The 26,749-nt window shown below is 53.9% G+C and overlaps 2 protein-coding genes across 3 annotated transcripts; both read right to left on the reverse strand.

Annotated features, from left to right (window-relative positions):
- Positions 1–6,117: 6,117 nt before the first annotated feature.
- On the reverse strand, positions 6,118–17,853 carry LOC119090033 (juxtaposed with another zinc finger protein 1). The gene is made up of 9 exons (XM_037212830.1): positions 17,532–17,853; positions 15,431–15,676; positions 13,311–13,422; positions 12,874–12,999; positions 12,452–12,599; positions 11,224–11,448; positions 7,236–7,453; positions 6,438–6,455; positions 6,118–6,124 (listed from the first exon to the last, which is right to left on the reverse strand). The coding sequence occupies exons 1-9, from the start codon at positions 17,629–17,631 to the stop codon at positions 6,118–6,120; spliced, it is 1,200 nt and encodes a 399-aa protein (XP_037068725.1). The 5' UTR covers positions 17,632–17,853.
- Positions 17,854–20,091: 2,238 nt separating this feature from the next.
- On the reverse strand, positions 20,092–26,315 carry LOC119090565 (aminoacylase-1B). 2 transcript variants are annotated; one of them, XM_037213384.1, is made up of 9 exons: positions 26,095–26,315; positions 25,515–25,599; positions 24,735–24,904; positions 24,029–24,200; positions 23,411–23,557; positions 22,329–22,516; positions 21,671–21,900; positions 21,176–21,236; positions 20,092–20,743 (listed from the first exon to the last, which is right to left on the reverse strand). In XM_037213384.1, exons 2-9 carry the CDS (start codon positions 25,591–25,593, stop codon positions 20,594–20,596), a joined length of 1,197 nt encoding a protein of 398 aa, XP_037069279.1. In that variant the 5' UTR covers positions 25,594–25,599; positions 26,095–26,315; the 3' UTR covers positions 20,092–20,593. The 2 variants fall into 2 exon arrangements, with proteins under 2 accessions (XP_037069279.1, XP_037069278.1); XM_037213383.1 differs by lacking the exon at positions 26,095–26,315 and adding an exon at positions 25,940–26,025.
- Between the last annotated feature and the right edge of the window lie 434 nt (positions 26,316–26,749).

Here is a 26,749-nt window from a genome sequence, read left to right on the forward strand (position 1 = left end):
GAGGAGTCGATGCCCTCACCTTGCCCCCTCTAGGCCGATCTAGGGCGAGGGGGGGAGCTGGGCACCGAGGAAAAAAGTCCCTCTTCCCTATCCAGAGGTGAAAACCGGGTGAACTTGCTATGACGCGCAGTTTTATACAGCACGTAAGCAACTTCTTCTCGACTAATTGCGTTCACCGAAATTCCAAGCACTTCTCCTCAGGAAAAAAGAAAAAAATATTCTTTTTTTAGATTTTGTATTAGACCTTGGTCTCCTTGGTCTGTTATCGGCCCTTGCCTTGAATCTTGCTTGAATGAAGCTGGAATCCGCTTACACGTAACATTGAACAAACCACTCATGGGTCCTTAAAGACATTGCATGAGCTGAGATTAGACGCGCTGTTTCTATGGATCAGTTAATTTATTTGGGCCACCTTTTTTAGAACAGAGTAGTGCACACAGTTTTATTAGCAGTTCTCTGCCGACGTCATGCAGACATTAAACACTGTACGACCTTTCGTGACGTAGAAGCAAGCGGCGCTCGGTGGGCATGATTTCGCTAGTCGTGTGTTGTTTGCTCTGACAAAAATGTGTTGGTGTTTCAACGTTCTAAGTGCTGCAGCTCTCCTTGAAGGTATCGGGTATCGCCTATACATCCCAATGGCATAGAGGACATCCTGCGTCAATTTCTGCTCATTTGAATGTCACGCATACGTGCATTTGCATGCAAGTGGGAACGTACACATGTTGACCGGGGTGTGCCCGTGGACCAGTTATTCCAAACAAGCGGTCTTACATGTACCATGCATGTTGAACTGAACTGCGATCAGTGGTTAGTGTGATGAGTTGAAATGATTCGGTCATTTTTTTTCGCGCTGCACCTCCGAAAAGAGTGCTCCCATGAAGCCACCTCAGCCTTTCGGACCCCTCGCCCTTGGATTCCCCGTATCCCGTTTTGGACTCAAGGGAACCGTAATTGCTAAGTTTTTCGAAGCCTGCTGGTCTGATGCCCCTGTCTCCACGGGATTTAAACCATATCCCGAGCGAGAAAGCAGCATGGGATGTTTAATTCGACCCCTGGGCGTTTGAAGGGCCCCTGAGCGGTCAGGGCGGTCGACGAGCGACCAGAAAGGCCCACGAGCCTGAGGTGGCCCAGAACGCCCTCTGAGTAATCAGAGGTGTTCATTGGTGACCGAAGGGGACCAAGTGGCCAGTGACGCCCCGGAGCGGTCAGTGGGAAACGCCGCCGCCGGGGGCTTCTCAGTGGCCAGAGGGGCCCTCAGAGGGCAGAAGAAGGGGCCCGAGCAACTAAACGGATCATGGACAGCCAGACACGCATTGAGCACACCGAAATCACTGAGTGGTTAATGCAGCTCCTGAACGGCCAAGGATCTGTGAGTGAGGCCCAGGTTACGTGTTAGTGAGTCCAGAACGGACTTTGAAAGACCACAGGGTCCACAAGTGACTGAAGGGTTTTAGGCAGCCAGAGTGCCCCTGGCGTCCAGGAAGGCCTCCACTGAACGGCCAGAGGGGTCCATGGTGGACAGATTGGGGTTACTTGGTAGCCAGGGGGTGCTATCGCATTATATTACTTTTAGCCGGCAAACACTCTTTTCTAGCTCCTCTCATCCAGTACAATCAGTTTTTCGCTGCACGAGCCGAAAAATGCGCTGTTATAGAAGCACCATACCCACAGAGCCTTACATTTTAGAATTGTCAGAGCCCGGGACCCTGGACCCCCAATCCCAACTGAATGTTCAGTCATGGCTGGGAGACCAACCACGCTTCTTGGTAAGAGGCTGGCCGGTCTTTCCGTTCCATTCTGAGTCACTCACTGACTACTATTCTGCGCACGGGGACCGGGGCCTCTTGGTCGGTTTGGAGACCCCATACGGGCGCATCATGCCCCGGTCGTTCCCTAGCCAGGGTGTCCTGTGACCGTAGCTGTTGGCCCCGGATCAAGGCAGGAGCCTCATTGACTCAAAATGATCCTTACTGGCACAAGGGCCTAATAACTAGCACAGGGATTCCATCTGACCCTGGCCGAAACAGGTCGGAGAATACCCGTCCGGTACTGGAGCTCCCTGGCCGACATGGGGCCCTTCTATCGCCTCCATGTGGACCCTGTCGTACGACATTTTATTGTGAGACGCCTTTGACCAACGCAGAATGTCACCTAACATTTGCAGTCCCCGCCCTAGCCCCGTTCAACAAATGTGCCACTGAACAATGCGAGGATACCAGAAGACATAAAATCCCCTGTTCGACACTGGGCCCTACCGACACAGAGGCCTCCCATTGTCTCAGAGATTGCGACCAATGCCAGAGATCTTATGGTTGACATTTTCGGGCCCCGGCCTTTTGCCTGCTTAAAAATGAGCGCCATGGTCGCACGGGGCCGACTGTTTGGCATTTGTGGACTTTGGTCAACATGAGACCCTCGAACTATTCCATGAGGCATCGGTACTGCAAGGTCCCCCTGATTGGTATCCGAGACCCCTGCCCGCAGGTGGTGGTGGTGGTATTTGGGACCGGGGTCAGTTAGCATATATGGCTTTTGGCCGACACTTGGGTCCTCCGAGCCTTCCCTCGAGCCCGTGATCATTGGTGCTCGTATTATCATCGGTTCCCAGGAGGCCTTTGACGCTCGGGACCTAAGGGAAAGACAAACTCCGCCTGGGCCAATGAACGGCCAGAGGGCTCTTGGCAGCTGGAGGGCCTCTGAGCTCCGGCGGCCCATGATCGACAAGAAGCCCAAGTACACAGGGTCCTGAGCGAACCATGCAAGCCTTGTGGGGGGGGGGGGGGGGGTAAAGCCCTTGGTTGGCCCCAGGTACCCGTAGCGTTCTGAAGGGCCCTCGGCCAGAGTCCCCATCAGTAGCTTGAAGAGCCTTAAACGACCAGAGCGTCCATGGTGGCCAAGAAGGGACCAATGAACTACCAGAAGGGCACCGGAATTTCCAGATTGGGCCTGCTGAGTATCTGGAGGGGGAACTTTGTACTATGTAAACGCCTATCCTGGCAAAGGAATTATTTTGTGGTGCTTCTCATGAAGCATGGCTACTTTTCTTTGTGCTCTGCCAGCCGAAAAAAACGCTCTCGAATGATATGAGCCTGGTCGGGCGTGGCCTGCAGCTGTTCTATACATAAATGAATAGGTATTTCTAAGACAGTTTGGTGCGTATAGAGGGCCGGGGCTGGGACGATCTTTGACCCGTTTCTTATCATGCGTCAGTGGACATTACGCAGGAAATGGTGGGTAGAAATGGATGTAACAGCCGCCGACATATCCGGTGAAAATAAGCCTCGATCCTGCAGCTAATGGTATATTTTAGACATTGGTGCTGCATGGAAAGAGGCCACAGAAATTGTGCTTGCCCATTCGCATCTCCTCCGGACCGTCCACCGGGTCGTATTCAGCCCCATGCAAACGTTAGCCTTGTTGAGCTACTTATCAGAAACAGACATTAAACAATGCCCGAAAGATAGCAGGTCTTACGTGATGTAAACTTTTTTTTCTTTTTAAATAAGATTCCAACAAAAAATATATTGCGAGGGTCGTCACCAACCTTGGGCTCGAGGTCAACAAAAGGGGCGGGGGCCTAGCGCCCACATCAATTAATACAAATCGACACCGCTACCCGCACTAATTTTTCCACTACTTTTCCCTGGTTGCCGACGTCACAGGCTCTGCGAAACGAAGCCAAGGAAAGAAGCCTGCCCTTGGAGAGCTGACCGACAGCAGCACGGGCACGGGACGCAACTTGATCAGAATCTGGCCTGAGGCCGCGACCAGCGTCCGCCTCGTTAGCAGCGCGCGTTCCAACCGCAGCCAGAATAACCGGCCGCAAAACCGAGGCGACCTGGTGCGTCTGACGGACGTCGACCGAGCGGCGCCGACGGCGACGGGCGGGCGGGCGGGCGCCGACCGGCGACGGGTCTGCGAGGTCTGTGACCCGGACGGGCCCGTGGCCCAGCCGCGGGCGCAATGCTGCTTCTGGCATCGGCGCAAGCATTTCACCCGCACTAGCAGCTGAGGGCGGCACCGTACAGGACACTGACAGTTGGGATACTAACTGATGTTTCAAGATAGGGGTGATTCCTAGTACTTCGGCAGATCCTTCGGAAATGACGCGCAATGTAATGCAGTCGTGGCGGCAGCGTGCGTCGACAAGCGACCGTTGAGCTGCAGAAATGTGTAGTTGTTTCGTGATATACAAGAAAAACACAGCCAGGGTATCCTTCAGGTGGGCAAACTAGTCCAGCCCAGTCGCCGCGAGGACGGCATACAGCCTTGTTATCAATGTCGACGCAATTAACGTAAGGGACACAGATTGGTCCATCCTCTGTTGGTGCATTCGCACCAATGTGAAAATAAAGCCGCCTTATTCCCAAGCCCGACGCCCCTAGCCTCCAATGATCCAGGTCTTTTTTCGCCTTTGAAACCATGCGACAACAAATCCTGCGCTTCGTGACGGGCTGTGATTCCGTTTAGCACCACATCGACGCAGCTGACGTAAGGGACCTAAATAACTTCCAGCTGTAGCGTGATGCTCGACTTCAGTGTGAGCGCATTTTACGGCACATTCGACAAACAATACAACGACGTTACGATACGACGTCCAGCATTACGACGTCCAGCATTCTTTACCAGTTGTCCAGCATTCTTTACCTTTACCACTGGCACAGTTAGACCGTGCCGCAGCATTGCACTGATGCTGCCGACGCACCACCGCCGCAAGTATGAGCTTGCCTCCAGATTACACTCCGGTCTGGATTCTCAGGCAGACCTTGTCACATTACGTTTGGCTCCTCATGTGGACAAGAGTTAATGGGCTAATTCCGTCACGGTACTCACGTAAAAGGCCGTGCGAACCAGGCCCTCCGACCGAGCATGTCAGGCGACAAACATGCGTTGCGTCGGCCTCGGACTCAGCTGGACAGCGGGAACTCTGCGGCTGGGTAGGGCGCGCTGCGGGGCTGCGGGACGAGTTGGAACTCTGCGACTGGACGGAGCGCACTCCGAGGCTGCGGGACGAGCGGGGATTCCGCGGCTGGGTAGGGCGCGCTCCGAGGCTGCGGATCAATTGGGGACTGCGGCTGGGTAGGGCGCGCTCCGAGGCTGCGGGACAAGTGGGGATCCCTCCGACTGGGCGGAGCGCGCTCCGAGGCTGCGGGAAGAGTGTGGATCCTGCGGCTGAGTAGGGCGCGCTCCGAGGCTGCGGGACAAGTGGGGATCCCTACGACTGGGCGGAGCGCGCTCCGAGGCTGCGGGACAAGTGGGGATCCTGCAGGGACACTGCGACTGGGCGGAGCGCACTCCAAGGCTTCGGAACGACCAACTCAACCAACGAGTGCCAGGCGCAAAAACGCAAACCTTGCGTTAACCTAACGGACATTTCACAATCAGAAGACACTCAAGAACCCAAAGGATTATCGTGGATCTCCTGAGCAAATCACAGACGTACTGGCAAGCGTTCTCCCCTAGGCCTACCATCGAGGCGCGATCATAGGTTCATCATAGGTGATGAACAGCACCTAACGTCTTCCCAGCAGAGCACCGTCACCACACGCCACACAATCGCTCCTAAGGGGCTGTATTTATTACATTGTACATTACACGCGCGGAATACGCTACTCAGACACTATGAAAGGATGATCTATAAAATGTTCACTGGCAACCCTGTCAAGGATGAATCAACGACAACGACTAGGGCCGGCCGGGTGGGGACGCGGCGCCGCCGGCCCCCGACCCAGCCGGCCCGGCCCGGCGCGCCGGGACCCCCGACTACTGCCGCCCGCCGCCGGCGCCACGCCGCATCGCACACCGACCGCCCATCCACCGATAAGCGTACTTTAGAACACGCACGAACGCGCCACCGGCGCGGCGCGGAAATTATTGCGACCACATGCAGTCAGAGTTATGAAGATCCGTTCGCGCCGTACCTGAACTCGCCCGCCACTCCGGGCACGAGGGGAGCATAAGTACGGCGGGGGCTGACGAGCCGCTCCGCGCCTCGCCTCCCGGGCTGGCGGGGCGGCTCGCGGGACGGGGCGGCCAGGCGGCGCCGCGCCGCCCGCTCCGCCCCGCGGTTTAACATTAGACCAAGAGTGACAACACCAGGCGGCCGGCCGGTCGCTAATATCTGCCGACACGCGGACACAACACCACACCGGGGCGCGCGGCGCGGCGGCCGCGGCCTCACGACACGCACACCGCGCTCCACGCACGCTCTATTGGACTAAGGGCGCCGGCGGCAGCCGGGCTCACGCCGGCGCGGCGGCCAGCGGCTCGGCGGCGCCGTCCAGCAGCGAGGACGGCGTCGGCGGCAGCTCGTCCTCGCCGGCCTCCGGGAACGGCGCGCCCTGCCAGCCGGGCGTCAGCGGCGTGGGCGGCAGGGCGGCACGCAGCGCCTGGCCCGGCGGCGTCGCCGGACGCGACGGCTCCACCTCCCAGACCGAGCGCCGCCCGCCCGCCTGCAGACGGGCGATACAGCGCGGTCAGAGCGAGGCCGACACGTGCCCCCAGGCAGGGGAGGCTGCGATCGAGTGCGCACATAGTCGTAACAGTCGTGACTGATGATGAGACGAGGGTCAGGTACAGTTCACATCCTATACACCGTCGTGGCGTTGAGGCGATAATGGGTAAACCTCCTAAGCCCTCCCGCCCAGGACCCATATACAGCCAGCCAACGAGCTCCTGCCGCCTTCCGCTCGCTGAGGGCGACTGACGAGGTCTCCCGAGAAACATTGAAACCAGACACGGCAGGGGCCCAAATTCCACTGATACCTCCCAGTGCTGTTGTAATCAGTGATCAAGGTGCATATGAGACTTAAGCGAGCCCTTTGCAGTCAGAGATCAAAACGACTGAAAAGCAGGGTTGGGGCTTATATGCACTTTTGTTGAATATGTCTGACAATAGCTCAGCGATGCAGCAGAAGCTGTTCATCCGCATGCTCGGGACAAATGCAGGCCAACTACCGCATTCTAAGATCTGGGGCAAAACAATAATGCCTGAAAGTCATGGTCACCCCGATAAAAAGCACGTCACTTTGCTTGATTGTAGGAGCTTCTGCGCCGAATGAGGCTCAGCGGTACCTCAGTTGCATATGGATCCATCACTGACACAGACATCGGGCACCCGGTGACGATGACGATGATTTGGGCTTTAGAACGCGTCAGCTGGCCTAGTCCTGTGGCGCCCAACAGCACCACACGGCAAGATTACACGGGAATGCCCACTGCCGACCACTAACCGACGCGGCCCATTCACCTGCTCGACCCTGACGACTGTAGCGGCGGGATCGGCGCGCGCCGCGTGTGCGATCGCCACGTGCGCGGTGGCGGCCGGCGCGCCGATCTGCGCCAGTTTGAGTCCGGCGCCCAGCCCCTGCGCCAGCAGCCGCGACACGGGCACAGCCGTCAGCTCCTTGTCGCCGCCCAGCGGGATGATCCCCGACGCCGGCACTGCCACCTGACGGCACGGCGGAGAGGCGGCGGTCAGCACAACTGCGGCGACATCTAGCGAGCGGTGGCGCGGTGAAGGTGCTACGGAGCACCACACTGCGGCCCGTGAAAACCCGTTTGGACAAGGAATGAGACCTTAATTCTGGGGCAGGACAGCCACTGTCCTGTCCAAAATGGAACAGACGGCTTTTTGCCTGCCAAAAACGCTTTCGATACCGATGCATTTACCGTCACAAAAAACACGTATTCTCAGAAGTAGTACTAAGGCTGCGTGGTGATTGCGCGTGCTGCCGGTTGCACGTGAATAATTACAGAGGCGCAGCCACGGATCGGAGGAGGGGGGGGGGGGGGGCAAGGGCCCAAGCTGGGATTCCGAGGCCTGGATATTTGTCAGTAGCGAAGATGGTTTCTCACACACGTCTAAAATCAACGTGATTATTTATCGCTGAGCATCGCCTCGCCCCGCGCCGTAAAAAATTATGGCTACGCCTCTGCCCCACCACATGGACTACCTATTCTTCGTTCCTAAACCTTATGTAGAGCCAGATTCGGCTAGCCCGCGGACGACGGAACAACTTGACTTCTAGTTGTCTGATTGAGTTTTAACCAGAATTTAAGCATTTCAATTTTACCCGCTTTCACCTAAGTGAACCATCCATGGACGACAAGAAGAGGAAAAAACGACCAGTGGTTAGAGTAGACTGGAATGACACATCTTTCGGGGAATGGCACTATGTTGCTATTTAAGATCTGCGACTTATGCCTGGGTCAACGCTGGAGGCTGGAGGCAGAGTGCGACTGAGGCACAGCGGCAAATACTGCACCGGGACGATTGCAGCAAAGAAGAAGCGTCATCTGGCAGTCGGTAAGTCATGGCCAAAACTATTCCCCCAACAAACATTGTCTGATATTCACCCATCAGTCTTTCCATGCTGAAGATACATTTGCAATCGCACGAAGCCTGTCTGTCAGGGGCGGCGGAATTCCTCCCGAGTTGGCGGGGGGGGGGGGGGGGCGACAACCATTCATAGTCACTTTTTCAGTAAATGCCCGTACGCCCAATGACCTTTGCAGAAGGCTGGGGGCTCAGTCCTCGTCCTCCTTGCCCCCCCCCCCTCAGGTCTCGCGCTTTTGCTTTATGCATAAGTTCTTCAACCTTCAACTTGTCCTGGCTTTCGGTAAGCAGCTCTTGCACATGGCAGTGATATGGTTACTTGGAAAAATAGGTGATGCGGAACGCAGCGTTTGGTGTTCCTAACATTTTCTTGAGGAAATGGCATCTGCATCGAGTTCAATGTATGCGCGTTTATAGTAATGACCCAATTCGTTTTGTTAATGTAAGCCCGCTCGTTTAACACATTTCTAGGTAGTATTACTTATCATCTAGGTAGTATTAGGTATTACCTACTAGCATTCCGTATAGAGTATTTTTAGTTTTGCAGAGCATTGCCGCTTACTTTTAGCGTGTCCATTTGCGGAGAGACCAAAGTGCACATAAATCGAATCATGTATGAGGTACATTATATTTTGTCTATTGTTGAGAGCCAATGAGGGGGAACTAGGACCCACGACATCTTAGTTAGGCTGGTGCGTATTAAACTATGCGATTCTTGAACATGCTTCAAGTCGCACCACACGAATTGCTCTACTTACTTTGGTCGTGCTGTCATGGCATGAGTGGATTGTCCGCGCAACTGTTGCAACTGGCATAAATTTTCTCCCATCCGAGGTTTGGTGTTTGCGGACAGTTCTTGAGAGGTTCGCACACCACCGTTCCGTGGCGTTTGTCTGTGTTCGTTCACCCCCGACCGGCCAGCTGTTTCCAACCTCTCGTGTTCACTATTGGTTGAGATCAACCAGCATCCAGCCTTGAACATCAGGTGTTTTCGCATTTCAGATATCCCTGATGCGAAAACGCAGCTCGACCCAACCTGCATGCTTACCGGGGCCCCTCAAACGGGCACTGCTGCCAGCCTGTCAGCTACTATCGCCACCCTGCCGGCCTCTATAGCTCCACTATAACGTACCGAAGCCAGCAATCCGCCGGGTGCTACCGCGGTCCCGCTATCCATTGCCAACGCCGCTACTCTGCTGGTTACCGCCGCCGCCCCCCTGCCGGATTCCGCCACCACCCTGCCGGATACCGCCGCCACCCTGCCTGATACTGCCCCCGCTCTACCAGTTACCGCCGCCGCCACCCTGCCGGATACCACCGCCACCCTGCCAGGTACTGCCGCCGCCACCCTAGCGGTTGCCGAGGCTACTCTGCCAGCAACAGTTACAGTGACTGCGTGGGGCTCTGAAGTGTGCACCACGTCAGACATCCCCAATGGTTCGAGTGAGCTGTCCTGGTTTACTGGCAGCATGTCAGTATTGTTTGATAGTAATCATTCGATCAATTTTTCTGCCATAAACAACACCAGTGACAGCCAGAGCGCTCCCATCTCTGCGTCAAGCCCACGTCATAACGAAGCTTCCCAATTCTGTCTTCCCGTCACTTCCAGTTCAAATGTGTCACTGTGCTCAGAACCAATCCATACCGAACAGGAAACTAACCTCCTAGACATGTAAGCTAGGACACTAACTTCCCAGACCTGCAACCCCAAGACGCTGGCCTCTCAGACCTAGCCCCGCACGCTGGCCTAGAGCTGCAAGCCCACGACGCTGGCCTAGACCTGCAAGCCCACGACGCTGGCCTGGATCTGCAAGACCCAGACGCCCGCCATACCAAAGTGAAAAAGGCAATGGGCACGAACTCCTCAAAACAAAGAAAGTTAAAAAAGACAATGGGCACGAACTCCTCAAAACAAAATCGAGGGCTTCAAAACCAAGCATCTGGTCCTGTCAGCGCCAGTGGGCTGCAAACAGGGTACCTGTCAGCTGAAATGTGGTCGGAGAGTTCCAGAAAACGTGCGAGAAGAGATCAATACTGCAGTAAACTCACTCGGCTAGACGTGAGTGGTACCGTCGCTACGTAACGGATCGGGTCGGCGGGTCGAAATCAGGAGATGAGCAAAAAGAAAATAAAAGAAGACGCGTCCTTCGGTGGCATCTCCCGGTTGACACCGAAACTGTTGCCGTATGGAAAATATCCTTCCTGGTAACTTTGGGCTTTAAGAACGGCAATGACAAGCCAGTCCTCGCCAGCATAACTCCTCAGCCAGCAGCCCCCATGGATCGGAGAGGAAGGGGGATCCCAAGTAACAAATTGGACAGCACAATCATCGCGCATCACATCATGTCATTTAAGCCAGTTGCTCCTCATTATAAGTATTTGCACGACCCGCATCGGCGGTACCTGCCTTCCGATCTGAATATAGCCATCCTCTTCAAGAATTTTCAAGAAATGCATGACACCAACATATGCTTGGAAACAAGATATCCTCGAACCATGGCGCGAACTCAGTGTGAGTAATCGGCAATATGTTCATCGATAACCAACCTAGTAGAATAGCAATACTTGGCTACTTACCATACATCAGCATACGCCTCCTGGCCACGACAGGCCTCTGTATCGGACAATCAGCTCGCCCCACCACCAATCCCCACCCGGTCGCCGTTTCCCAGCTAAGCTGAACGGATGTCACTTGCACGACCCGTGTGTCCCGCTCCCCGGAGTCCGACCCCTGCACATTGACCTAGTTCATCACAACTTAACAAGCGTCTCCGCGCTGCCACTCCGCCAGGCTCCTTACGCCATACCGTCACAACGGTGCCGCTCCTGCCGCCCGACCGCAGCCGGCGTCCGCGGCCAGCTCCGCGCCCCCGAGCCGCTACCTGTATGGTGTTGCCTCGCGACACGCCGGTCAGCGTGATGGCCTGCGGGCCGCGCTCTTCCTCGTGCCGCGCCGGCGCGCTGGCGGTCTCGCCCGCGCGACGCATGCTGTCCTTGAACGTGGTGTTGAGCAGGTGGCGCGCGGCCACCGTCTTCACCGGCATGGCGTTCAGACCGCCGCCCATCAGCGCGCTCAGGCTGACCCGCACCGGCTGCAGCGTCGTCACCTGCCGGCGGCGCGCACAAGGTCAGCTCGGCCAGACAGCCGCCAGGGGCGACGGTGGACGTCCGCCAGCCGGTGGCTCACGGGCATCTGAAAGCCGAGAGGCGCGCTGGGGCAAGCGATCAGCTTCCAAAGCACCATCTGGGCCGCCGCGCTGGCACCACCGGAGACTGACGACACAGCCGATGCCCCAGGACAAACCTGATCAATCTCTGCTGATATAAAGGATTTGAGATGACTGAGTTTCTAGCGTTAGTTTTACCGTAATCTTTATCGTCGCATGCAACATTAAACCAACATGCATGAGTCGTGGCACACATGCAGTATCACTACAATCCACAGTGTGTGTAAACCCCTCTCTGCGGCTGGGTACATACATCGCTGATAACACGAAATCGGTTTACGGATCAACTTGTCAGCAAAGCAGTCTCAACAACAGCTGATAACGTTTGTTTTTTTACGGCGTGTGTTACGGCGCACGAAGCAACGTTACCCGCGCCATTTCACACGTCGCTTCACACGCCGCATGCGACGGTGGCGGTCACTCGCGTTGAGGACTATTAAGTCGACTGCAGTGGTGAACCTTAAAATACGGCCCGCGGCAGGCGACCCGAGATAGTCACCACACGGCCAAACTCCGCTCCGATGCCGCCTATTTTACGATGCGCGTAAACACCACGGCAATTACCACCGTGCGCTATGGCACTACTTATGGAGAGAAAGGCAAAGCAAGGTTGGTACCAAATCTCGGCATTTTCCACGTGGGGCACATTTACGACTCTGGCAGACGCCGAAGCTGTCGGAGCGGCGCACAATAACGGCAACCTGTGACGCACAGACTTCGCTCCCACAGGCCACACAACATCGGCAGTAGAAAGCCGACCCACAACCGGCGGCCCACGCAACGCATCCATCATTGTCGGCACTCTGGCTGGCAAACCCCGGCGCCGCACTGCCCGAGCGCGCGGACGCGTGCCGCTCCGCGGGGCGGGGGCGCGTCTCCTCACCTGGCTGGTGGGGATCTGCAGCACCTCCCCCATGGAGGTGGTGATGGTCGTCAGCGGCGTGCCGGCGTGGTTCATCACCGCGTGGTTCTTCAAACCCTGACCCGTCTTGTAGCTCTTGCCGCAGTGGCACTTGAACGCCTTCCGAATTCTGTCCAACAAAACTACTGTCATGGACCGCATGACACTAGCGCAGATGTCAACACGTCCTCCTTTATCACCAACAGCTCCAACGCAACTTCCAAACAAGACGAACACCTGACAGTCCAAAGCGAGAGCCGATAATCCGGGAGAATTGGCGTCCGATTACCCCACGTGCTGGACGACAGTTCACGCGCCGGCCGTCAGCACCGACAAAGCGTCATGCTGTTACACCCTCCATCCAGCCAATCACCGCGTGACTGACATCAACTAGCGGGACTTACTTGGCGTCCTTTTTATGACCGTTTTTCGCGTGATACTTAATACCATTAACGTTCTTATAACGTTTCTTACAGCCAGGTACGGGGCAAGAGTACGGTTTCTCTTCGTTGCCATTTGGATTGGCCATTCTGGAAGGAGCAAGCGTTTAGAGCGATCCAAAATGGCGTTGTGCTAAGCGATTCATAACACAATTACTCGTTGGTTCCGCGCATACCGCGCTGCGAACACAACTAAATGAGATTACACAATACAAGCTTGACGCGACAATATTTGTTCACGACACAATACAAGTTTAAGTTTATCGCTTTGGGTCGATATCTCAAAGGCAGTCACCGGCCATCACTGATTCTCGCAACAAATGCACTGGTGCGCGTACGACATCATGAAATGTTACATGTCATCACATTATGCACGTCACAAGCGGCCCCTGGCGACGCACTTTGAGCCGTAGCGCATGATGAACTCCGCCGAGAATTCTTCCTGAGTGGTCCATGAGTCGTTGCTGTCCTCGGAGTCGGTCATGATGTCGTACTCGGGCTCCTCGCTCGCCACTGGCGGCGTACGACCGCGATGGCAGAGACACAGCCGGACGGACGGAGGCGACAAACCGGCAGCAGAGACACAGCGGGACGGACAGGCAACACAGCAGCGACAGAGACACGGTGGGACGGACGGAGGCGACACAGCAGTGGCAGGGACACAGCGGGACAGGCGGAGGCGACACAGCAGTGGCAGAGACACAGCGGGACGGATGGGGGCGGCACAGCAGTGGCAAAGACACAGCGGGACGGACGGTGACTACACAGCAGTAGCAAAGACATAGTGGGACGGACAGACGACACAGCAGTGGCAGAGACACAGCGGGACGGACGGAGACTACGCAGCAGCAGCAGGGACATGGCGGGACGGACAGACGACACAGCAGTGATAGAGACACAGCGGGGCGGACGGAGACGACACAGCAGGGGCAGAGACATAGCGGGACGGACAGACGACACAGCAGTGATAGAGACACAGCGGGGCGGAAGGAGACGACACAGGCAGGGGCAGAGACATAGCGGACGGACAGACGACAACAGCAGTGATAGAGACACAGCGGGGCGGACGGAGACGACACAGCAGGGGCAGAGACATAGCGGGACGGACAGACGACACAGCAGTGATAGAGACACAGCGGGGCGGACGGAGACGACACAGCAGGGGCAGAGACATAGCGGGACGGACAGACGACACAGCAGTGATAGAGACACAGCGGGGCGGACGGAGACGACACAGCAGTGATAGAGACACAGCGGGGCGGACGGAGACGACAGCAGCAGGGGCAGAGACATAGCGGGACGGACAGACGACACAGCAGTGATAGAGACACAGCGGGGCGGACGGAGACGACACAGCAGGGGCAGAGACATAGCGGGACGGACAGACGACACAGCAGTGATAGAGACACAGCGGGGCGGACGGAGACGACACACAGCACGAGTGCCGACATGACGGCCCACCATAAAAACGGCGGTAGAGAAGAAACACGGAATGCACGTAAAACGGGCGATATAAAGTGGCAGTTTGTCCACTGCTGGCATCACAGACTTGGTCATGTGCTGAACCATGGGAGCTCTCAGAAACCGAGATGACGTAAACGAAGCAGCACTTGGACTGAAGTGACAAGTGATTTATTGGTGGAGTTAGTTCTCAGGCTAAAGCCGATCAAATGACACGATGCATGGAGGCAGCACCTACGGTTGCACAAAGCGTGTACGAGCTCGATGACTGCGTTGCCCCTGCTCAACGGTAAGTAGCGAAGTGCTGACTTACATAACACAGAAGTACGACTGTCGGTGCTTTTATTATCATATACATTCGCCTCGGCCTTTCTAACATATTCACTCGTGTTAGCTTATCTGGTCTCATTAGATCTTCCACATCTCAAAAGTGGGGGCGAAGTCATCAATGGCAACATTACGTTGGCGTTGTCCCCCAAACATGTAGTAATTCCACTGTCAGTCTTGCCATGCCATTAAAAAAATTTCCCTGAAATTTCGCTAGCAGGAACAGTAAATGAAGGCCAACAAGTAGCTACGCGAACCGAAAACAATTCAGAATAACCTTGAGATTGCAACTTCTGCACCGTATTCAGACGGGAGGCCTTGGACTAAAATTTACACCGCTAAAATTAAGGAACCACTGTCATGTGTTGACCCCCCATAGGGCCCACGCTGTGACCAAACTTTGCACAAATATAAAAATGTGTACAAAAAATACTCAAGAAAAGAGATGTACTAAATGGCATTATGGCATGATTCTGAGATCAGTGAAGAATGTGTTGTTTTTTGCAAGTCTTATCCCTGTAACCTTATGCATTGCCACTTCACAATGAGAGTGTAATCAAACAATGAAATTTCATGAACACCAAATCTTATGAACACCACAAAGTCAACCTATTGTGCATGGGTCACCCAACCATATCTCGTGGGAGGAAGACAAAACGAATCGGCCGATTGGTGGAGAAGTCCCCGGTGGCGGGCAGGCCGCGCCCCTGCACGCCTTCCTCCGTGCACCGACCTGACGGCGAGGCGCTGCCGGTGGAGCTGGCGCGGCCGAGGCCGGGCAGGCCGGCCGCACCGCCTCCGCCGCCGCCGCTGCTGCCGCCGCCGCCGCCGCCGGCCACGACCGCCGCCGCCTGCGGCGCCACCTTGGCCGGGCCACCGCTCTTACGCGGCACGTTGGTGAAGAAACGCAGCGCCGAGCTGAGGGGGATGCAGGAGGGCTGCTGCCGCTCCTGCTGCTCCTGATTGCACGGGTCATAGTCTGGCCAAGAGGAGAGGGTGGCATGGTTACACGCCGGACACCAGACCACGCGCCCGAGCACACCTTGTGTGGTTCTGGTGCCAGTCTGGCTTACCTTTGATGCATGGATATGCACCAAGGCAGGACAAGGACACTGACAGAAAACGGTGAACCACCTGATCACATGTTCAAACTATGCAAGTGGAGACTGATCTATGTAAGACTAGAACCAGTAATGAGTAACAATACTAGCATTTAACTGCCAGTGGCATATTGGCATGCACTCAAGTCATCACAAATTGTATGAAGTTGCTGAAAATATGCACATGTTCTATATATAACTATGCAAATCCATGTCATTTCATCTAACGTTACCTTACAACATAAATCAATATCAGAAGTTTATCATCTATTCAAGAATGGTGCATGTACATCACCACAAGTACCCATGGACAGTTTACAATGTGATATCCAAGCAGAATGCTACTAGCAAAGAGAGTACTTTAATATTTTATACCATTGGCTTTGCCTTCTAGTACCCAAACTTGTTTCAGTGCAATACTCAACTTTTAAGTTTGCTCAATAGCAACACTACATGCCAGATTTCCAGCATAACTTCTTGACCATAAGTGATCATCACAATAGCAAAGATGTGCCTCACAGTACCAAAGCATTGCTATACCAAAATCCTTACTCCTTTTCTGGATTGAATTACTTCATGATACAACTTTCCTAGCTTTACAACAAAATGCAACTCTAAATTAGTTCCAAACCTATGATACAATCTTCTATTGTTTTGGAAATACTAACATTTTGGAAGGTATGTAAACAACCATATACATTGCTATTGATCTTTATTAAATGTGAGCTGAATGGAAAACACACAATGCAAAAATTATCACATGCAATATACTGCAGGGTTAAGATACAAATTATATCTTAATTTCATGGTAGCCCATACCAACCGAACCAGGAACATTAACTGGAATCACAGTGTGGCCCATTTAAGTTGTTTGAGAATACTATATTTCTGCAGGAAGATTTCTGAGATGAGCTACATTTGTCCTCATATATACATTATGGACATATGTCTAGTAATTTTAGTAACATTAATCAGGACCTGTATGCCAAAGCAAGATACAAAAGTGCTTTGTCAGTCCAAAGGCTAGAAAATTTAAACAGTCAATGAACTTGCCAAGTTTTGTAATTTTTACATGTCTGGAAGAGAAACAGTAACATTAGCTGATGCAATAGCAAAAAGCTAAGAAAGTCATTGTCAGCACCCTTTTCCTTCATGTTTGGGGTGTTAAAGATCATTTTGCCAGACCTGTACCTTTTCAGTTATGGTGTTACATATTGATGTTGATTTTCATGATATCAAAGGCTGAAATTCATAAAAAATATCCAATGAAAATATAAATGTAGATGAATTTCAAAGGCCTGAGCAATAACAAACCAAACCCTACAGCTGAAACAAAATAACATTCTTACAACTGAATCATTTCTTTTCATTCCTAGGCCCACCAATTGATAACACTATTCCCAAAACACATCTACATGGTTGCAGTTACATGATAATGTTTTAGCGAAAATCTTTGCAGCCATGATATATATTTTGCCTTAAGCAACACTTGTATTAGCTCCTATAAAAATAGGTAGTGGTTTTTCTTAATATTAGCTTTGCAACATAAGCTGTGATCAGATGAAAATCTCCTTTGAAGAAGATTAGAAGGTTCTTTCAACCAATGCTTTACAATTGTTGATTTGTTTGCATAATAATAATGACGAGGGGGCGTTCCTACACATGCACCGAACCCGCGGCAAATGCGACGCAAACGCCCCCTTGCATTCTACCACGGCAAGATAGGCGGCTTACCTATATGGGTTTCTTCTATGTGCTGAATTAGGTCTCCAAGCGATGGATACGTCAATCCACAGCCGTTGAATTTGCAAATATTCACGAGGAAAACTGCCATTATCAGCCCGATTTAAGACCAGCAAAGTCCACGCTCCTTCAGCAGGAATCATCGGTGCAAAAGCTCATTCTTGATACGTTTTCTTCAGTAATATACCAATAACAGATACCCAACATATGACACTGATGACTAGAGGAAAGGAATATTGCACGAATTTCGGATTCCCGGATTTCAGCAAGACGACCTACGCCCCCCGCCACGGAGCCTCCGCGGGTCCCCGATGCGGTGCTTGCCGTTAAATATGGCAACACGGGTACGCTTGTACCTTCTGGCCATAATCCTGTTACTAATTCGTACCCATTTAAGTACTTATACTAGAACTATGTCCGGCGCAAATCAATAGGGTTCGGGCCATATCAGAAACGACGTTTCTTTGAACAACCCCGTTGCTGCTAAATGCATCCCTGCAGAGCTGACTGTGCTTTCAGCTAGTGAAGGGATTTCCGGCTGAAAGCTCGCTGGCTACCATACCCAAAGCCCAAATCCTGCTCAGGGGCGGTGCAACCGGGGCCACCGGGAGACGTTCCCAATGACATGGAAATCCCATTATACGCATGACATTGTGTTGGCAGAATTATCTTGCATTACCTTGCGCCCCCTAACATGATCAGCAGAGGGCACAGCCGTTCTTGCCAGCCGTCAAACTGTTATAGACCGAGGCCACGCCAAAGGGTGAGGCGTAAAGAGAATATATACGAGGGTTTCATCGTGAGCCACTTAAAATATAAACGTGTTGGGCCAGTTTAAAAGTTCACCGTCTCCCCGTCGGCAAATCTCGCATCGTTGCAGGGCTGTGAGTGCAGCCCATTGCCTTGAGTGGCGCCCAGAAGTATTCGCGACGATTTTTGGGATGCAAAGGAAATTTGAGTTTGCACTTTTCACACACCACAGACGTATTGACAGTTTTCTGGAATATCCCGGATGCAGCCTCGTGCTCGATTACCAGCCACGCTCCGTGTCCACGGCAATGCCCCGTTGAACCATCATCACCAGGCGTCAGCCGCACGATAAACGAAGGTCATGGATCATGGTACCGAGGATGGAGGGAGGCATAACAGTGAGAAAATGGATAAGAGGGGAATTGTGGCGGGAAATAAGGCAGCCTACGCTTGAGCCACGTAAAAAATTGTGCACCGAATTATGTTCCAAAAACGAGCAATAAATGGTAAGGTGGGCCAGGTGACGGAGATACCAACGCCACATATCCTTTGCTACCGGGATTCGCACTATAAGATGCGTTGAAATGAAGGTAATAGCTCATCGAATAAAAAAAACCCTAGAGGAGTATCGCGTAGCGGAGCTTGGGGCTCGGAGCTTGGCCGGTAGTTGGGGACGCGGCTGCATCCAAGATATTCCAGAAAACTGTCATCACGTCCGTGATGTATTGAGTTTGATAACCATGAGTGTAAATGTCAACTATGCTGTATGCGCGAGCATGAAGCTTACAGCTATCGCTGCTGAAAAATGAAGGGACTCATGTTTTCTCGCGACGCGTCCTGAAAGCCCCACACGCCGCGCAGTGGGACAGCATGCACAATCCATCCAGCGTACACGGAACGATCCTACAACGGGAATATCTCGCCCCGTGCCCAACTCGCCGCTCTCGGGCGGGGCTGCTTCGAGATGATGGCGGCAAATTCATGCAGCTTGTTAATGCGTATTATTCTCCGCAGGGAATGTGTATATTGCCGGATCGGTCCACGTGGACCACCGTCCAGCAACTTGGTTCGATCTCTTCGACTGGTTGTGAGATAGCAAAGTTTTGTTATGCCGGGGCTAGTCGAGCCGAACCATTCAGAGTTCCACGTGGACAGCCGATAGTGAGTTATCTGTATCGAGCCGTCCGGGCCGGTGGCGGGCGTGCGTCAGTGGCGGCCCCAGCGCCCGGCCGGATCTGTCCGCCAGGCAAACACTGGCCAGCTCAGGTCATCAGTCACGCGATGCGACATTACCTATCCATGGACCTCAACAGCGATGGTCTGCCCCTTACCTGGACGCTGAGTACGCGCCTGCGCCCCGGGACCTCGGCTCCCGGGACGGGCCGTCCCCCGACGGCCGCCTGGCGCCGCTCTTGCGCGGGCCCGTTATTTCTGGGGCCGGCAGCGGGCCAGCGGGCGGGCGGCCGTCGCTGGCGACTAACGGGACGCCGGTCGCGCTGCCAGTGACGCCGTCACAGCCACTCCTGGCCGCGCAGCGTTCCTGGAAGCCGACTGACGCGCCAGCCCTCAGCACGTGTGTTGGCGACAAATTTAGGGAGAGCAGCGCGAGCGCATGCTAAACATGGGACCTGTCATGGGCCCGTCGAGGCCCACCACAGCTCCGCACCGGAAAAAGAACGACAGGGCCAACGGCATTTCGTTCGCTGCTTGTAAACAAATATGTGTTTACCTTAAAGCAAAAAGGCGCGAGAGCGGCTTCAAACATCCTCACATACGGTATAAATAGCAAGAACATGCAATGGAAACATGAAATGCTTGTATTTGAAGGAAAGTTGAGCACATGCAGGTAATCCAGCCTCTCCCGGCGGTCACGCCATGGACGCATTACATACCGATGCAATCCGCTTGCTGTAAACCATAGCTATTCCTCGCGAATCATTCCGACGAACCTGTATTCCATGAACTACCCAACAACACAGCGCGTATACACTGACACATCGAAGCGCTTATGATATTTCCCTGCTAGGCAATCTATCGTTACATGCCCAAAAGACTAGATCTAGTCCCCCAGGGTAATCTGGCATCGGCCTATCACAGCCTTCCCCACTAGCATCACTGCCACGGCCCCCCCATGTACGCAGGATGGCAAATATATACCGCCATAATCAACATGGATATCGCAGAATGGTGCCCGCTATCGGAGAGTAGCACCACCCCGCGGTGCTGGGTCCACCACAGTGGGACGGCCGCGCCAGCCGCCGGACAGCGGCGCCACCCCCTCCACGAGCGGCACCCCGCACGGCCTAGGCAGGAACGCGTGCCAGGCTGGGGATCAACTCGGCGTAGACCTTAATGCCCTCAAGAAACACGGTCTCGTTGATGAACTCGTTGTGGTCGTGCAGCAAGATCGGAGTCCGGTTCATCGGCGAGAATCCGTAGCAGGGAATCCCCAGCTGAAAACCAAGCGCATGGCGTCTGATGACCGTCTTTCCTTTCATCGACGCAATGGTGCGTCGGCAAGGGTTTATACGGGTTACATTTATGAAATGGACAACTACTTCGTAGATTTTACGTCCGCGAACATACGAGGCCTCATGATAGTCTCATGTAACAGCAGTATTATGCAGCCATCTAGTTCAGAAAGCACCACTGCATCGTGGAAAACTGAGCTGAAAAGCGGTCACATCGACAATCCGATACAAGCAGTCTGGCGCCAGCACGGTTCACATGCCTGACGCGGGCATTCAGGACCAAAGCCCACGCACCGGCAGTAACCTAAAGCGGCATCAGCCTCACAATACCCCATGCCACGCAAACGGGTCTCAACACCGGCGGGGCGCGGCAGCCGCAGCAGACGACGGCCCGGTGACGAGGCGGCCTCTCACCCGGCGGATGAAGCGACTGTCGGTGCCCGCCGGGAAGATCTCGGGGCAGGTGCTGACCCCGCTGCCGGGGCGACGCAAGGTCAGCTGGGGCACGGCACGGAAGCAGGGACAGCGGGTCTGCTCTGGGTGCTCGTGTGAGCCCGCCCACGACTTCAGCCGGTCCCGAACATCGGAGTCGAACAGTCCGCACATCAAGTCACCTCAGCCGCAAGCGGCGTGAATGGACACGATTTGCGCTTTAGGGAGAATGCAAGCGTTCGCTCCTAAACACGTGCAGTGTCCGATGAATTCTGCGGAGCTTTGAGCGGCGCAGAAGATTTCCGGAAATACGGAAACCCAACATCCGTCCCTACAGTCAGCAGCTCACAGCGATCCCTCCAGAAAGAGCGTAACTCACGCCCACCATCCGGGAAACGCAACTCTTTCTCTGCCTCCAGGGCAGACGACACGACTTGGACCGCGCCGACGATCCGCTCACCCCTTAGCGACACTTACAGTCTGGCGAGGGCGGCGGAGAAGGCGCTCCACCAGGGGTTGTCCGGCGAGATGGGACTGTTCTCCAGGTTGTCCTCCTTCTGCGACAGGATGTACGTGACGTCGGGCCCAGCTTGCCGGCACCAGTCGCGCACCAGCGCCTCAAACTCGTCCGGCGGCGTGCGCTGCGCCACCCGGCAGTCGAAGCACGCGTGGAACTTGTCCGGTACCACGTTGCGCTGAATGCCGCCCTGTGGCGCCGGGGAACACGTCACAGCAGGAACGACGGACCCCGCAACGTTCGGGTACCGTGCCTGGTGTCTGCGTTATCAGGCGATCTAGATTACAAGTGTGGGCATGTGTCGCGACGAGTTTTGATCATCGATCATTGAGCACAATTTCACAGGGAACTTGCGTGCTTATTAAAACACAAATGCACACATTCCAGGCTGAAATAACGCGCCTCCTGATTTCAGTCCATTGGTGTGGGCATAGGGCATACCCACAGATTATCGCCCTGTCCGATGGCAAAACCTTGCCAGCCAACAGCTTCCGACAACCACATACAGCCTAAGGCAGACCAGCACCGGCGCTGTTAAAATCCTACGTCACTAAAACAAACACAGCCGCTGATGTTTACCGCCGGCTTGCGCTTCAGCGCGCTCGGCGCCGTCCTTACGTTGATGATGGTGAGGTTGCAGGTGGTGACGTCGCCCAGCTTCCAGTCGGGGTGGTCGGCCAGCAGCTGCTCCTGCTGGCGCCGGTAGTCGAGGAACGACTGCAGCACACGGCTCAGCTTCTCGCCGGCCGTGTCGGGCAGGAACCGCGAGCCGTGGCCGGAGCGGCCGCAGCAGGTCACCTCCACCTCTGCGCGCGTACACGGGTCAGGCTACCGCTGGCGAGACGCTCCAACGCTGAGGCCAACAGCCTGATCCGATCATCTATCTAGGCTAGCACTTGTGACATGCATTGCGTTATCTCCGATACGGAAAAATAAATCAACACAATCAAAACATTCAGAAACTTTTTTGTATGTTCAGTCTACCCTTGTTGAAAAACAGATAGGAGCATCATGTGATATTTGACATCTTGTTTCAATGAGGAGGAAGTCATAAGGCACTTGACGTCAAACGCGGTACGACTATAAAATTAACCCGGGCAGCCTGCGTTTGCATTTTGCAATGTAGGGTCCTGTACTCCTTGGTAGCAATGGATTGACCATCCTCTGAAGCTCTGCAGCTTGTTTTCCAATGATTTCTAGCTCATTCTCTTCGAGAGACTGTGGTGCAGTGGTTGGGGAGCTTGGCTATGGATCCGCCAGCCCTACGTTCTTGTCGCGGCCCCACCAACTACCGCCACACGACACCTAATCAAGACATCCCGTTGTGATAACCTGGAGCCGTCCGCCTCTGTGACTCGAGGGCCGCCTGCGACGACCGGCTGGGCCGGCCGGACCGACCGAGGTGGTGAGGAGGACAGGCGGAGCAGACGCATCGGGCGGCACACCAAAAAACCTACCGCCCGTCTCGAAATGGCCAGACAGTCGGTGAGACCCAAGACCCACAAACTTATTACCTGATTCTTTTCATATAGAAGTCAAGAAAAAACGTTAACTTTCAACCTGTATGGAAACAAAACTGGCACATCTCATTGATTTGCAACTGTTTTACATCTTAACTTGTGCCAGCCAGCCGTCGGAACTGGAGTCTGAGACGTGTTCGGACCAAGCTACCGCTGCCGCTGCCGTCCACCCCAACTCACTCCAGGTGTGCCGCTCGCCGTAGAAGACGGTCATCTCTTCGGAGGGGTTGGCCAGTCCCTCGTCCAGGGCGCAGGCCACGTTCAGCCGCTGCCAGTCGTCTGTCTCGACGAACGCCTTCATGCCCGTCACGCCTCCGATCTCCTCATCTGCCGGGGCCGAGACGTCACACGCCTCCTCGTGTCAGGCACCAACACTTCCGCGCTTGTGGGAGCTCACGCTAGCCATCTCCCTGTTTTCCCGCAGCGACGGGGACACGTTAGGCCCCTCTTGCTTCTGACGTTGTCAAACTCCTGGGCACGTTGCGCACGCACAGGTTTGCGCTTTTTTGGGCAGCAGTCGGAAGGTGGTGGTGGTGGAACAAAATGTGCCTGGGCAAACGTACCGAACATCGGAAGACCAACAAGCACTGAAGTAGCTCACTTTAGAAACACATCGCGCGACATAAATGGAAGATTGCAGATGTACAAGCATGTGTGCTGCATTGCCGAAGGACGTGTCAAAAAAATGGCCCGTCAGACACGAGCACAAACTGAACCGCTTAAACAGCGCAGTACTGAGGCGTGATCGAGTCCACCATACGGGCGTGATATGATGTCGTCTGATCTCGCAGCACGCACCGGGCACGAAGCTAAGGTGGACGGTGCGGACAGGCTGCACGCCTCGCGCCTTCAGCTCCCGCACCGCCTCCAGGTACTGCATGGTCACGCACTTCATGTCCTGCGTGCCGCGGGCGAAAATGTCGCCGGCGGCCGTCTTCACTGCGCCGAACGGGTCGTGCTCCCAGTGGTCCTGCCCGACATGGTGGAAGGGGATGAGGGCCCGCCAGCACTGCTTGTTCCTACCTGTCAACCGTTCCGCATGAGGTGAAATGTCATCGGTTGTGTCCCTAACGGTCCCAACAGTCAAACCTGTAAGATAAGCCTCGACTGTACATTGCTTATGCACATATGGGTATGTGCATTTTTCAGTAAAGCATGCATCAGTCACTTTCATAAGTTTAGCAAAACAACGAAAAAGGTGGCAAAAGTGCGTGCAGTGTTGGTTTTTCAGGCAGATCTAACGAACAAAAACAGGACTGATGCACGCAGAATCAGCAAACCAGCTGTAATCAGGTGGTGGATACGGCATTGAACTATTTTGACTTGTCTCGGTCTGTCCCGGTATGTCGCCAACAAGATCGACACTTCACTAATACTCACCCAATGAAACTACCTTTAGGGCGTTCAGGAAAGCGTCACTGATATTTATCACAGAACAAAGCAGAGCCGTACTATACCTCGCCCGAGCCGAGGGCGGCGACCGCTGGCTGCGTCAGCCCCGTACCGGGAACACAGGCACAACGTCCGTGTGCGAGTTGAGCAGCACGGTGGGCAAGGACGGCTCAGTGCCCGCCCAGGTCATGATCACCACCGGCTTGCCCTTGACTGGCTCCAGCACGCGGCAGGGCAGGCCAATCTCTTCCGCTTGGGCACGCAAAAACTTGACGGCACCCTCTGCCAAACACACGACCATGTGGCTCAAATCTGACGGCACCCTCTGCCAACACACAGCCATGCGGCTCAAGCCTGACTGCACCCTCTGCCAGCACATGGCTGTACAGCTCAAATATGATGGCACCCTCTGCCAAACACATGGCCATGTGGCTCAAATCTGACGGCACCCCCTACCAAAACATGTGGCCATACAGCCCAATCATATGGGCCCAGCAGCCATGAAAGGTACAACCTGGGACATGATTGTTTTGTACCACCATAGCTGCATGCCCATCAAAGAGATAAGTAAGAAATGCCCATAGCTGCATTATGAAACAAAACAAAAGATCAAAGACAGATCAGCAGCATTATAACCATCTTGGGATTAGGAAATATCAAAATTTTAAGGAGTACAGGGAGAAACATTACCTGTGGGGTGCATGGGCCATAGCTCATACATACCACAAGCAGCTTTGTTTGGTTCCATTACCAAAAGAGGCAATCTTAACTGTATCATAGGTAGAATCCCAAATGCTTGGTGGGTACACTAAAGCAGTCTTGATTCCCATTAGTTCCACCCCCAAGAAAATGAAGGCCTGGCAAAACCCCCAAGCAACACATTGGAACACACCATAGTCAGGCTCTGGATGGACAGTCTTGATCCTCAGGTAGGTTTGGAATCGCTCCACTGGTCCAGATTCGTCACCCATGCTGATCTGACAGGCAGAAACACACGTCAAAACACAGAACACACAAAACACAAACACAAATGCATGGCATTGGATAGCAGAATGAATGTGCCTTACAGTCATTCACCAGGGCGCCTATTGCAACGCTGCTGTTGACAGCGGATGCACTTTCATTCAATAACCAGACCACTGGCCTCATATCACAACAAATGGGTGGAGGAAAGTTGCTCCGCTTAGCAGGGAGGCAGGTACTGCCTACAGGGCCGTGTGCCTGTGTCTAGGCGCCCGGATAATGTAGCGCATGGGAACGGAGCAGCCACTGGCGATCGAAATAGCTCGTGCGACTCAGTACGAGACAGAGGTTTACCTTAAGCTGAAAAGAGTTGTATTTTTGTATCGAAGTAACTTGCGACCGAACGATGCAACTATCTGCACACGCAGGCAAACACGCGACCCAATGTTGCACTGCATCATTTTCGTGGCTACACAGCCAGAATCGGCTAACATTTGCTTCCATATTACCTTAGTCTTTCCTTTATCATTCCCCCTCCAGGGCTGAGACGAGACTTGAAATTAATCTTCAACAGGATGATTAGGGCAACCAGACCCGACAACGTAAAGATCTCAAGTTTCCACACTGCGAGTGTCATAACTTGGCTGTCATTTCCTGCATTGATATGCAATTCTATGCCGACTCGTAACTTGCAACCATTTCATGTATTGATATACGGCATGCACTTCACTGGTACCCAAATCATCGCGCCCCAGGTGACGGACTTTAACCATTCGCAGCTGCCCGCTTTTGGTGGGAACGATCAAGGTGGACGTTGATAAGGGTACTGTAATTGTCTCATGCCGCCGCCGACGATTGCTGCCTTTTCCACCCGCACAGAGTTTCGCGCCAGGCTAGAGAATTTAGACGGTCCGTTGTTTAATCATCGCTTGCTGGGCATTGTGCAACATTTGTTGACGATTTTGTTTTGATTTGTGATTCGTGAATACAATGAACATATTAATTCTGTAGATGGGTGCATTCGTGAAATCAATCTCGTCATCGGCTATCCAAGCAAGTAACCCGTGCGCAAATGCCTGTAGGGGATGAAGACTTACAGATTTTCATTAAATGCATCATTATTTTCATACCGCGTAAATGTGTTTCATAGCCACACCACTGAAT

Source organism: Pollicipes pollicipes, unplaced genomic scaffold, assembly GCF_011947565.3.
Source record: "Pollicipes pollicipes isolate AB1234 unplaced genomic scaffold, Ppol_2.1 Scaffold_3087;HRSCAF=3621_pilon_pilon_pilon, whole genome shotgun sequence".
NCBI classification, from domain to species: domain Eukaryota; kingdom Metazoa; phylum Arthropoda; class Thecostraca; order Pollicipedomorpha; family Pollicipedidae; genus Pollicipes; species Pollicipes pollicipes.